At 39.7% G+C, this 13,008-nt stretch overlaps 1 protein-coding gene across 2 annotated transcripts in view; it reads right to left on the bottom strand.

Annotated features, from left to right (window-relative positions):
* Positions 1 to 1,881: 1,881 nt before the first annotated feature.
* Positions 1,882 to 13,008, bottom strand: part of DACH2 (dachshund family transcription factor 2) — a 448,371-nt gene continuing 437,244 nt past the window's right edge. For both annotated transcript variants that reach the window (XM_036016277.1, XM_036016278.1), the window contains exons 12-13: positions 12,383 to 12,448; positions 1,882 to 2,196 (exon numbers count right to left, since the gene is read on the bottom strand). In XM_036016277.1, coding sequence (XP_035872170.1) covers positions 2,192 to 2,196; positions 12,383 to 12,448 — 71 coding nt within the window. In that variant the 3' untranslated portion in view covers positions 1,882 to 2,191. The remainder of the gene's footprint in view (positions 2,197 to 12,382; positions 12,449 to 13,008) is intronic.

Here is a 13,008-nt window from a genome sequence, read left to right as displayed (position 1 = left end):
AGAGGGAGCTTGGGATCTTGCAAGGAGTGACACCCACTGACATTTGGGGACAACTGACATTTAGTGCTTTCAGATTTACTGGACGCGTAAAAGGGGGAATTTGAGACACGAATATGACCATTTTAAAAATAAGGACAAAGGCCCGTACAGTCCTTCCGTACCAGGATCGTACCAGTTATCTCAAAACAGCTGTTCCCGACTCTTCCAAATTTAAATGTGTCAGTTTCTGACATACAGGGTCCGGCACAAATAACACCCCTTTTAATGACAAAATCTTTTATGACAAAATCATAACCATGCCATTCTGTAACATAGCAATATCACACTGAAGCGCACCATGTGGCATTTTAGGGGAAATGTTCAGGTTCAAACTATAAATTATCACACCCATGTGATCACCCTCCCAACCATACTCCAACAGGCATTGCTTCTGCTGGGCCCCGTATATCTGAGGCTGACGAAAAGGAAAAAGCTCAAATGAGGTGTCATAATAAAGGCAGATATGTGGGGAAAGGCCAGAAAAAAACACAGGTATGCATTATAATGCAACCCAAGTCAGCTAAACATACCTATTTGTAGAAAGACACTAGTTTGGTTTTAAGTGACTTGGTTCGTCTGAAAATGCTGTTTGCTTGTCAAATAAGGAGACTTTTCTGGATATTATATTTTTGGTCATACCTCTGTGTGATTCCATTCAGATATTTGGCACGAATCACATTTTTAAAAGTGTTATTTCATTAAATGCCCCAGTCCTCCTCCATGACATTGCTTCTAATTTGCATTATTACACTAACTTCAGTTAAAGGAGATACAAGTTGACCTCCTTCTGCAGGCTCTAGAAAGCACCAGAAGCCAAATGCCCGTGCCGCACAAGAAAGGTCTTCACAGCATGGGATGACTGGAATGTCGCATTACTATGAAGTGATGTCATATTTAGAAGTGTGTAGGGTAGGTGGCCATTCCAGAAGAAATGGCATGTCGTGCCACAGGGAAGTGATAATGGCCTTTCCCGTACAATGGGTGGTGTTTTTGTTACTACAACTTCATTCTCGAGCCCAAGTGACAATAACAGAGTGGATCCGATTTTGCTTGTGTAAGGTGAGCACTTAGGAAGGGCATCAAGCCCTTTTGATCACTCGAGTACCGTTTAATACATGGCAATAGTGCTCTATGCGATTCTTAGGAGGCATGAAAATAATGATGACAGGTATTAGCCATCCGCCTTTGGCCAAGTCTCCACTAAATAAAAAGTTAAAGATACGCAAGGCCATTTCCAGGGCAATTCAAAACTAAACGACCCATTTGGTTCTAATCATTGGAACATTGCAGGCATCTTGCCACGTGTAAACCAGAGGGTGAGCAAAGGAAAGTTATCTGTGATGTGACTGGCCCATCATATCTGCCTTTTTCCTTGCCTACAGATTTTGTTTTCTTGCTTGCTTGCTAATAGCCTACTAAAGAGGAAGCAGGGTTGGAAAGGGGAGGATGCAGAAAAGAATTCAAGGGGTGTTTTCAGTAGTTTGGGTGTGTGTTTAAATCATTGCCTCTTCTTTGCAGATTAGGGATGTGCCAGTAGAAAGGGATTAAGTAAACGGCTCCGCCATCGACCGATCAAAAGAACTGGCCAAGGTGATATCTATACACTGGACCCTCTCTCTGTTCCCTTACAGAGCGCTACAGGCAACACGTCTCTTTTAGAAAGATGAGCTCGAAAACAGTCATCACATATATCGATCATTTGCACAAACGGCTTACCCTCTCACATCATTCCTGTTCAAATCCCAGGCCAGCCAAACATAAAGCTATTTCATAGTAATCACAGCTTGGAGTGGCTGGGTGTGCCTTTGAATTTCTGCCACACCATTTAGAAAGAGCATTTCGTCTGTCTAAAAACTTCTTCCACCTACTTACCCGACTAAGATGCTGTGTGGAAGAAAGGGGTTATCGAAGTGTACAATATCATAATCATCAGGATGATTATCCCCTAAAAATGTGGGAAGCCCATTCTCTAGCACATTTGGCCTGTCCGTGCAAAGGTTTATTTATTGGTCATAAACAAACAGAAACTGACGGTTCCATAGTTTAACAATTTGAGTATGAACGCTAAAAAGAATTACAACACCAGAGAAGCACGTAACTGCCACAGCACGCTATGTGTGCCTACGATCCGCTGGAGTTCGGGCATCAGCGTTCAGGCTGCGAAGAAAACAAACAAACAAAACACCGAATCAAAATTTCATTCCAACAAAAACAAATGCCAAATCTACTCAATGACCTCTGAAAACCACGAACTGGCTTTACAGGCTTTTGCCTTGTTACATATGTTCATCAGTGCAATAAATCTGCGTGCAAGAAAAGTATCATTTTATTTGGCTTATTCCTTCATCATACATTGCTTGATGTGTAAGTCTCATTCTATTCCAAATGAAATTATACAAGGGTGAGCAAAACTGGTGATTTACAGTAGTCGGAAGCTTAATCTCTGGGGGTGATGTGGACAGGATAAAAATGGTGTAAATGCTATTTCCTAACTCTAAAATATGCTTACGAGCCCCTTATGCATGCTCTGCTGCTTTACGACCTGCAGTGAAGCGCATGACTGGCTTAATAAGCAAGGCATTTAGAAAGGTTTCTTTTCCCCTTCCCAGACTGAAGATCCACACCGTTTTGTGAGTTGAAATCTTTGTTGATGATTGCAATTTCCCCTCAGGATGAGGTTTCCTTCCCTGACAGAAGGGTTATTTAAAAGTAATTCCTCACTACTTTTTGAAACTACCAAGAACTGTGTCCGGAATGTTTTTTTGAAGGTTTCAATTTGTGTTTAGAAAAAAATTATTTTTCCTATCCAGGCCTCATGGTTCCCCCCGCCCCCCGTGTTTCCTCAAATACCTTGTATTCCCCCGTATAAATAATGGGATTTTCTTAAGAACTAATAGTTTTCTCATCACTACCATGCTTCGGGGTATCAAATGTTTCTTTTGAGTAGCTAACTTATCTGTGAACTAATGGCAATAGTTTACCAATGATTTCTCTTTTTTTTTTTCTTGGTAATTTCCCCATCTTTCTTTCCAAGGAACAGTCCGCAGATAACGCTGCTCCAGCCAAATTTGGTCGTTCTGTGTCTAAAGACTCACAATCTCAGGACAGAGAATCTCAGGTCAGGCACCCTCACCGTGTCTTAAAATACCAGCCATCTTCTGCACCCGAATAATAAAATCTTTTTTTTTAAGTTTTTTTTTTGTTAAGATTTTATTTATTTATTTTTAGAGAGGGAAGGGAGGGAGGCAGAGGGAAAGAGAGAGAGAAGCGTCAATGTGTGGTTGCTGGGGGCCATGGCCTGCAACCCAGGCATGCGCCCTGGCTGGGAATCGAACCTGCGACACTTTGGTTCACGGCCCGCGCTCAATCCACTGAGCTACGCCAGCCGGGGCTAAGAATGTCTTTCTTTAAATTCACTTTAATTTTCAAAATCAATGTTACATGGCTACTATGAATGAGAAAGAAGTTCCCCAGAACAAATAAAAATTTATCTTCATGACCCACAGTAAGGAATTCTGGCCTAAAATTATATAAATGAGTATCTATTACGGTCTAGTTCTGATAGGGTGAGATGAGTGTAGCCGCAAGTAGGAAACTTTCTTTTTATTACTATTTCAGCTTCTCTAGACAGTTTTAAATAGAGAAGACAGATGAATGGTATTTGCGTAACCCTCACCCAATCTCTGCAAAGTCTTAAGGCAGAAGCTACTAAATTATACTTGGTTAATTAATGACACACAGGTGAAGCCATCCTTCTACCCTGTATGGGTTGTTTTGCGTGGGATAATTTTATACTCCACTTAATGTATCCTGCTAGCTAATGAGCAATGACAGACTTTTACAGGTTTGTAGAGATAGTGGTACTATCGCATGGAGTGACAGTGAGAACGATTGGAGAGGGATTTTAGATCCTGTGTGTTAGAACCCATTGTCAGTCGCAAGCCAGTTAACTTCCCTTAGGTTATTTCCCTACTTACAAAACAGGGGTCACAATATCTTCCTTACCTATCACCTGGGGATAATCCTGCTGGAGAATGTGTGTGTTAAGAAAGGCACACACACAAGCTCCTGTTTGTGACTGAATTGTTACCAGTGAGAAAGCACAAAGTTCTCCAGGCTATCCAAACACTAGGTATTGTCTTTTCCCCTGACTCTTCCAATTCTGGGCTATCGATTCCTCATTCCCTCTACAATGAGCAACTTGGCACAGAAGAGCCACACGGCACAAAGTTTATGTGCAAATAAATGTGACAGCAACAGAGTAATTCTATTTTTTAAAGTGGTGTGACAATAATGGCATATTGTCACAGCTTATGAAAATGGTGTCTGTTTTCATAATTAAAACACAAATATGCCCTGGCTGGTGTGGCTCAGTGAATTGAGTGCCAGCCTGCAAACTGAAAGTTCATTGGTTCGATTCCCAGTCAAGGCACATGCCTGGGTTGCGGGCCAGGTCCCCAGTAGGGGGCGTATGAGAGGCAACCACACATTGATGTTCCTCTCCCTCTCCTTCTCCCTCCCTTTTCTTCTCTCTAAAAGTAAATAAATACAATCTAAACAATGTGAAAGTAAATAATAAGACAAACTTTTAATCAGAGAAAGGCTTTCCTTTTCTGTGTTCCTCAGATATATCTGGGATAGGGTGAATCCTAAACTTAAAAAATTGTATTGCATATGTAAAGAGAATGAGGCATAAAGTAACTGGTTAAGCAGGTATAAGAGGTGAGTTAAACAACCTTTCTAGATCATATTAAAACATCAGGATTATGATGATCTAGGTGAACATCTAGATCATCAATTAAAACATCAGGAAGATGTTTTAATTAATATATTAGTTTTGGAGACTCTAAAATGCCAAGTAGCAGAACAACCTATTTTGATCTGAAAACCTTACTATCTTGCTATCACTTCAAGAATAATGTCATCTATTATGTGAGTGAGATAGAAGTAGAATTGTAACTCAGTTCTGTAGATCAAATTTTTTACTATCATCACAATTAGCATGACAGACTTTCAGTCATCACAAATATTTTCTTAACAATCCAATGACAAACGCTGCAAGCAGCCCCATGACAACTAGGCCTTAAATTATCACACGATGTAAGCTTTTCACATTCTCCCAGGAAACAACTAGAAGAATATTGTGTGCTATAATCTGACAGGTATTTCACAGCTAAAGCTCATGGTCTGGGAGATACCATCCATCAAGATTTGAAAAAAAAATTGTGGAGGATGAAGAAAGTGAGAGACAGATACTTCCTGGGGAAGAAAGCACAATCTCAGGCCATCTAAAGAAACTTAGAGGGGGGAAAAAAACTATTGCTTTCGAGAAAGATGCTCGATCACGGGTGCGATGATGGTTCAGCAGAGGTTTCTCTGGGCGGTAAAAGGCTCCTACTCTTCAAGGAGGCATTTAAGAGGAAAAGGTCCCATTTCTCGAAATTTCTCTAATCTCTGACATGCCGTCTAGTTTACAAAAGAACATTTCCACTTTAAAATGGGAATATTACAGTGCCTGTGCATAGCTTCCAACATGGTACAAGACAACAAACGGGGGGGAAATTAATGATTAATGACAGTAGGGCAGGAAGTAGTCTGTTGGACTTGGGAGAAAACCCTATAGAGAAATTCTATCTGCTCTTCTTTTTAATTTTTCTTGTCATATCACATACGTGGCAAGAAATCATAGATGACTTATCATTTCAAGTCCCCGTACTTGCTCCTAGCAGGAATTTCACTGCTATTTTACCAACTTCTGCAACGACAAACTTAGCTCAACAGTAATTGCTTGCAATAAGGTTTGGCATGGCATCTTAAGCTTTTTTGGAGGAGTGTTGTTAAAGGTTTCCAAGCAAGTAGCAAAGAGAGAAGAAAAGGATGTTGTGAATCAAGAAAGACTATATGCAGTTCAGGTTGATTTTGAGATAATGGGTAAGAATATACATATTGATAGATCTTTCATAGTATAAATATATGTTAAAATTTATACGTTATAAATATCCATATTAAATTACACTGTAAAATACAATGTGTGTATTTTTGACATCATAATTAAAATGCCAAAGGTTAAAGATAAAGAGAGAATCTTAAAAGCAGCAAGAGAAAAGCAGTTCGTTACCTGCAGGGGAGCTCCCATAAGACTGTCAGCTGATTTCTCAAAAGAAACTTTGTAGGCAAGAAGGAATTGGCAAGCAATAGTCAAAGTCATGAAAAGCAGGGGCCTACAACCAAGACTGCTCTACCCAGCAGAGCTATCATTGAGAATCAAAGGGCAGACAAAGAACTTCCCAGACAATATAAAACTAAAGGAGTTCGGCCCTGGCTGGCGTAGCTCAGTGGATTGAGTGCGGGCTGGGAACCAAAGTGTCTTAGGTTCGATTCCCAGCCAGGGTACATTCCTGGGTTGAAAAAAAAAAAAAAAACTAAAGTAGTTCATCATCACCAAACCTTTATTCCATGAAATGTTAAAGGGATTTATTTAAGAAAAACAAGACCAGAACTATGATGAGAACAATGATCAGAGCAATGCCATTAGAACGAACTGGCAAAAAGTACATATCTATCAATAATTGAATCTAAAAATCAAGCTAAGCAAACAAGAAGAATGGAGACAGAACCACGGGTAAACTCCCACATTTTTTTTAAACAACAAAAAAAAATGGTTCAGATGGAAGAAAAGTTTAAGTGGGTTAAACTTTCAAAATTTGGTCTACTTTTTTAAAAAAGATTTGATTTATTTATTTTTAGAGAAGGGGAAGGGAAGGAGAAAGAGGGAGAGAAATATCAATGTGTAATTGCCTCCTACACACCCCCTACTGAGGACCTGGCCCGAAACCCAGGCATGTGCCAGGCCAGAGAATTTAGACGGTGACTCTTTGGTTCACAGGCTGGACCTCAATCCAGCGAGCCACACCAGCCAGGGCAAAATGTGGTTTACTCTTGACATGTAGACTGGACTTCATATCTACTTCAGGAGTGTTAGTATAAAAAAAAAGTAAACTATTACTTAAGATTCCACCACATTTATGGAAAAATGTCAGAGGCAACATATACCCCAGTTTCATTTTGTCAGTCACATAGCCGAAAAAGCCAATGTAGAAATTGATCACAGAGGTTGACGTTACCCTTGCAAAGACAGTTCCTACTTTTCTGTTCTGTTTTGTTTTCCCCAAACTAATGCAGTAGCAGAAAGAGGAACAATGTATCCCTTGTGCTTTATGGTATTGTCTTCCCTGAATTTTTATTTCATTTTATTTCACTAGTGGAAAGTCCATAAAGGCTGTTGTCTCTTGTCTAAAGTGTACAAGCTTCATATACCAGGTTTGCTTGCTCTATTATTATTAAGATGCTGATGTCCGTTTTCCAAAATTTAAGAAGCACGCACTGCCAACTGTTTCAGTACCCCCTAATAATGAGATACAGTCAGACAAAAGTTAACTAAGGTATAAACCTGCAAAAGGAGAAGTCTCGCTGCGATCATAAAATGATGTTATTTTCTGTTCAGCAGTTCACGTTACTGCTGCTCATGCTAATTAATTAAAGGAGCTGTTGCTGTAATGTGCAAACAGGGAGTCTGCGAAACCGAGCGGGCTTTTAGGTCTCCGAGTGAAGTTAAGTCAATCTGGGCGCGGGCAATCAAATGTAATGAAATCACTTGTCAGTGCTAAGCTTGCAAAAACTGTGAAGTTTGACTAGGGAGTAAAAGGATTATAATTAGATTTCCAATAGGATAATAACTAAATGGCAGCACACAGTAAAGGGAAAATATGACTTCGTTAGCTAATGGTACCGCTGTTCAGTTTGAGTTTTTATCAGCGCATTGGTAGTTGTGCTCATTTAATGTGCTTTTATCAGCAAAAATGCACTACGCAAATGGTACTCGAATGTCATTTGCAAAAATCATTGATCTGAAGGTGCGCTTAATGACCCTGGGTATGTTTATTTTATGTGAAGCAGAGATTGGTTGATAAGATGGTTATCTTGCAGGCCCCCCACTGACTTATGGGAATCGAGGCAGGAAAGCGTTAGTGTACAGGGTCCGGCACAAATAACGCCCTTGTTTTATTACCAAATCTTTTATGACAAAATCATAAGCATGGGATTCTGTAACATGACAATGTCACAGTCAAGCACACCATATGACATTTTTGGGTGAAATGTTCATTAAAACTATAAATTACTACACCTGTATTAGTACCCTAGCAACCACACTCCAGCAGGTATTATATCTGCTGGACCCTATACACATTCCACTGAATCCTTCACCTCCAGCAATAGTGCACACGGCCATCAAAGTGAGTGTGTAGTCTCTGTCTGATCACCTTAAAATATTCAGGAAGAATGGCTATCATAGACTGCTAAAATACAAAACATACGGAAATCCTTTTCTCAGACGGTGGTCCCTGCATGATATCGTGTCTGTCAAACAACATCCAAAGCATGAAAGACATGAGCTATCTAAGCTAATTAGATTTCAAATACGTGTTTGAATCTGCCAAGTGGAAATGATCATAAAATTGCATATAACTTTATTCCTTCTCAGGATGGCCAAGCAACATTCTTCCGAGTCCTCTTTAAACTCTCTTAAGGAGATGTCACCAAGCAACTAATTGAATTTCAAAGGGAAAGTACCAGGCAAACTTCTATCCAGCAGAGGTACTGACAATAGGAAGAGACAGGACTTGAATTGGGGCTTGAATTGTTTGCTGTGACGGAGATGCATTTTTTGGAAATGGCATCGGATCGGCATACATGAATTGACCCTTATAAACAATGTTAGGAAATAACCTATTTAAAAATTGGGTAGGTGATGGAAGTAAAAATGATGAAAACAGTATTAGAATCAGTCACAAAAGAAAATTAAGTAAAACAGACAAGAGTAAAAACTTTAGGGAGAATGGAGCCCTGGCTGGTGTAGCTCAGTGGATTGAGCGCGGGCTGGGAACCAAAGTGTCCCAGGTTCGATTCCCAGCCAGGGTACATTCCTGGGTTGCAGGCCATGACCCCCAGCAACCGCACATTAATGTCTCTCTCTCTCTCTCTCTCTCTCTCTCTCTCTCTCTCTCTCCCCCTTGCTTCCCTCTCTAAAAATAAATAAATAAAATCTTTAAAAAAAAAACTTTAGGGAGAATGGAAAAATAATAGTTAGCCTTGTATTTTATGTTTTCCAAGTATGATACATTTTATGAAATTCATAAATACTTATAAACATAATTTTTCAATTTTGAGCATCTTAATAAGTAATACTATTAGGATTTTTCAGATAATTATTTAAGTTGTTTGATTTGGTGGGTTATAGTTAACATGACTTCTAGTGCTATTTTCTGAAAGCAATATCCCTGGCTAATAGAATAAATCATTTTTGGTTAAAATTTTTATTTTATATATTAAATTGTGTTTGTGTTGAAATATTAACACATGGCATTCATTCCATGAATTGATGATAGGAACTTTATGACTTATGCTGCTTAAATTCTGTCCTAAGAGACGTAAAAATGTGTCCTTTTCCATTTTCATCACGTTTGTCAAGAAGACTATTTAATATAACACAAAAGGTGAATGTTCAGGAGAGAATTTTTAATCTATCATATATTTACCACATTAACCACAAATAGTTGACAATTTCATTTGTAATTTGAAGGAAAAATAATAAAAGTTAATCCCCTAGCTTTAAAATAAGTTCCGTCTTCAGCCTTTTAAAGGTCTATCTAATTCACTTATGTTTAACCAGCAAAAATTAGCAGAACGTATTCAAATTATGTTTAGTGAAAATAGATATTAAATGTGTCCTCCCTTAACCACAAGTTAATATAAAAACAACTGATTTGTACAGGCTTTATTAAAATAAAAACAAACATGCCAAATGGAGTGTGAATGTACCTTTTGGTTTTATCACCTATTTAAGCAACGGCCCGTGAGTAAGATGTGTGCTGTTTGTTGCATGGAAATGAAATACCATTGGGGCGGTTCATCTGTTTGTATTTATCTCAGCGTGGGGAAGATGCTAATCCCACGTACTAAAGGCATCACATAAATGAAACACACCGTGCTGAATTGGGATTACAGAATAAAGGATCACAACGATACAACCTGTTGATCGTGTTTCGTTTACCCTTCCGGTTCCCCAGCTGACCTTACACCCCAATCGAAGGAGGGACGCAGTCAAGCTCAATGTTCCCTAAAGACCATGCTTGTACTCATGTATCACGGATTCAGAAGGGATCCAATGAGTCAGGCTTATTCAACCCTGCCCTGGCCCTGATGTATGGTGGCAACCTCAGCTAGTGTAGCCCACCACGACTGGAATTTTCTGCATACAACCCACCGCGGTGCATGGAGAGATCGAACACTGGGTCCCATCCAAACTGGCTTTGCAGGCATACGCATAGCCTTCACGTCGAGGGAAAAAGCAGGCAAGCAAACGTGGGATCAGAGACCACAAAAGCTTTCCTGAATGAGCTAAACACGCATGCTTTCACATTTAGCAAGGCGCCTAGTTAATGCATTAATTATGTCCGGTCAGCTACAGCAGAATCATTCTCAGAAGACCCGTGAGCTCTGACACTCCTGGTTTTGTACAAATAACGTGTAAAACTACATGCATGAGGGTCCCCGAATTTGGTGAAGCTGCCACATAAACGGGTGATTCTCAGATAAACCCAAATAGCTCTATTGGTCACATCCTACAGGGAACCGTTCCGCATGGCATGGGGAATGTAGCCCAGCCCCTGATTTGGAAAATTGATGGGGAGGGAGGTGGGCACACAGGACCCACACCCACAGATAGGTTTTCCCGCGGGGAACCAGGCCTTCATTGTACCTAGGCTGCTTTGTGTCTTCTTTTTGCTAAAACTCCCTCACCCTGAATTGAGGCAGCAAATATTCATTGCATAGCTTTAAAGTAACTTCCTAAAATCTATGCTAAACCTCCCAAAGATGGACTATAACCACTTCAACCACTTTTTCCTTTGCACTTGCCAATATCCTTTTTCTTTGTAGCAATTAGCAACTTCCTCTCCTTTGTTAGCTGTAAAAGGCAATCACCTACAAGGAACTTGTACATAGTACATAAGGACCATCCTCCATGTAATGAACCCAGAAAACCAGTAAAAGCTTGTCTAGGCAGGGGTCGGGGCCCTCCCTTTCACTTAGAGAGTGGCCATGCCGTCCCTTTTTCTCCACAGGACTTCTGCAGCCCGTGTGAATTTGTTCATCGCAGCCACAACACATGGGCCCCACGGGCTGGGGTCCGAGTCAACATCCAGGTCTATTGCCTTCGCCAGGCCGTGGGAAGGCACTGATTATTTCAACCTCCTGTAAGCAACATATCCATGGTCTTCTTCCTTTTTGAAAGTCAGGAAGTCATTTTCTCATGGAGATGCCTTTTTATTAGAGTGAGACATATTTTCACAATAAATGTGAAAGTAAATTTAAGCAGCATACAAGATGCTAAAAAGCTGCCTTAGAATCACACTGGAAAAACTCCAGCAGTCAAATATTGTAGGTGCTTTTGAGCTGCAGCGAGACTCTATATGGATTTGTGCCATCTGTTTTCTTACCAGTAAATATTTTAAAGATATTTAAAGGACCTAAGCATTTATGGGAATCCTGTGAATTACAAAAAAGAAATTGTGCTTTTTTGTACTTATTTAGGTGGTTTCTAACATTCTGTAAAGTTAGCACTGAAATTTAAAGATTGATAAAAATGGTGTCAATAACACTTTTAAATAATCAATAGGTTGCGATTATTATACCTGTGGCTTTTGCAACTATTAGTGAGATCTTTTAAAGCATATTATTGCATACATCTAAAAGGTAAATTATATTAACATTTATGCATTTTTAGAATATACCTGCCCTGGCTAGCGTAGCTCAGTGAATTGGGTGCGGGCTGTGAACCAGGCATTGCAGGTTCGATTCCCGGTCGGGGCGCATGCCTGGATTGCAGGCCATGACCCCCAGCAACCGCACATTGATGTTTCTCTCTCTCTCTCTCTCTCCCCCCCCCTCTCCCCTCTCTAAAAATAAATAAATAAAATCTTAAAAAAAATTAATGCTTTTAAAAAAAAGAATATACCTAACACATGACAGTGAATCTTTTTAATAGTTAAACATGCAATAAATTTGCTCACATTATGTTTTTTTTACACTATGTACCTGCACGCATGTGTATGTATGTGAGGATATAAATAATCTTTTAAAAAATAATACAGACTTCTTAGTCTGTTATAAAGTAAGAAGAGGTAAACTTATGTTACTTCTATGAAGAGTATGAACAGAGGCTCACCCCTGCCCCACCCCCAGGGAGAAAGACCTCACAGAGAGAAAGATGCTGTTACCGTACCTTGCATAGCAGTGCTATCATGAGGAGTCCCATTGTCCTCTATTTCAATATCTGGGATCCCAGTATCTGAAAAAAGTGACATTCATAATTAAGATACAAATCTGCTTTCCTCTGATTCCATTTAAAGTGAAAACTATCGGTAAGACAGTGCTTTGGTCCTATACGTGACACAAAAACGTTGCATGGCATTTTTGTTTTATATATATATATTGATTTTTTATGTTAGAAAGGAGTGTTATAAACTGTAGGTGAATTCTATAATTGGGCATACATTCCCAGGTCTATAGTAAGTACTCCTTTATTCATTTCATTCTCTAGAGATAAATCACAGGAAAATAACCTGTCCTTAAAAATCCTCTCAGACTATCAAGTAACATGCCTTCACTGTGGAATAAGAAAAAGACAGCCCTGGCTGGTGTGGCTCAGTGGATTGAATGTTGGCCTGCAAACCAAAGGGCCACTGGTTCGATTCCCAGCCAGGGCACATGCCTGGGTTGTGGGCCAGGTCCCCAGTAGGGGGCGTGCCAGAGGCAACCACACATGGAGGTTTCTCCCCCTTTCTTTATCTCTCTCTTTCCCTCTCTTGAAAAATAAATAAATAAAATCTTTAAAAAGAAAAAGATAGA

The sequence above is a fragment of the Phyllostomus discolor genome, chromosome X, assembly GCF_004126475.2.
Source record: "Phyllostomus discolor isolate MPI-MPIP mPhyDis1 chromosome X, mPhyDis1.pri.v3, whole genome shotgun sequence".
NCBI lineage: Eukaryota > Metazoa > Chordata > Mammalia > Chiroptera > Phyllostomidae > Phyllostomus > Phyllostomus discolor.
The sequence above is the reverse complement of the archived record's forward strand: the minus strand, read 5'-3'. Positions and strand labels throughout refer to the sequence as shown.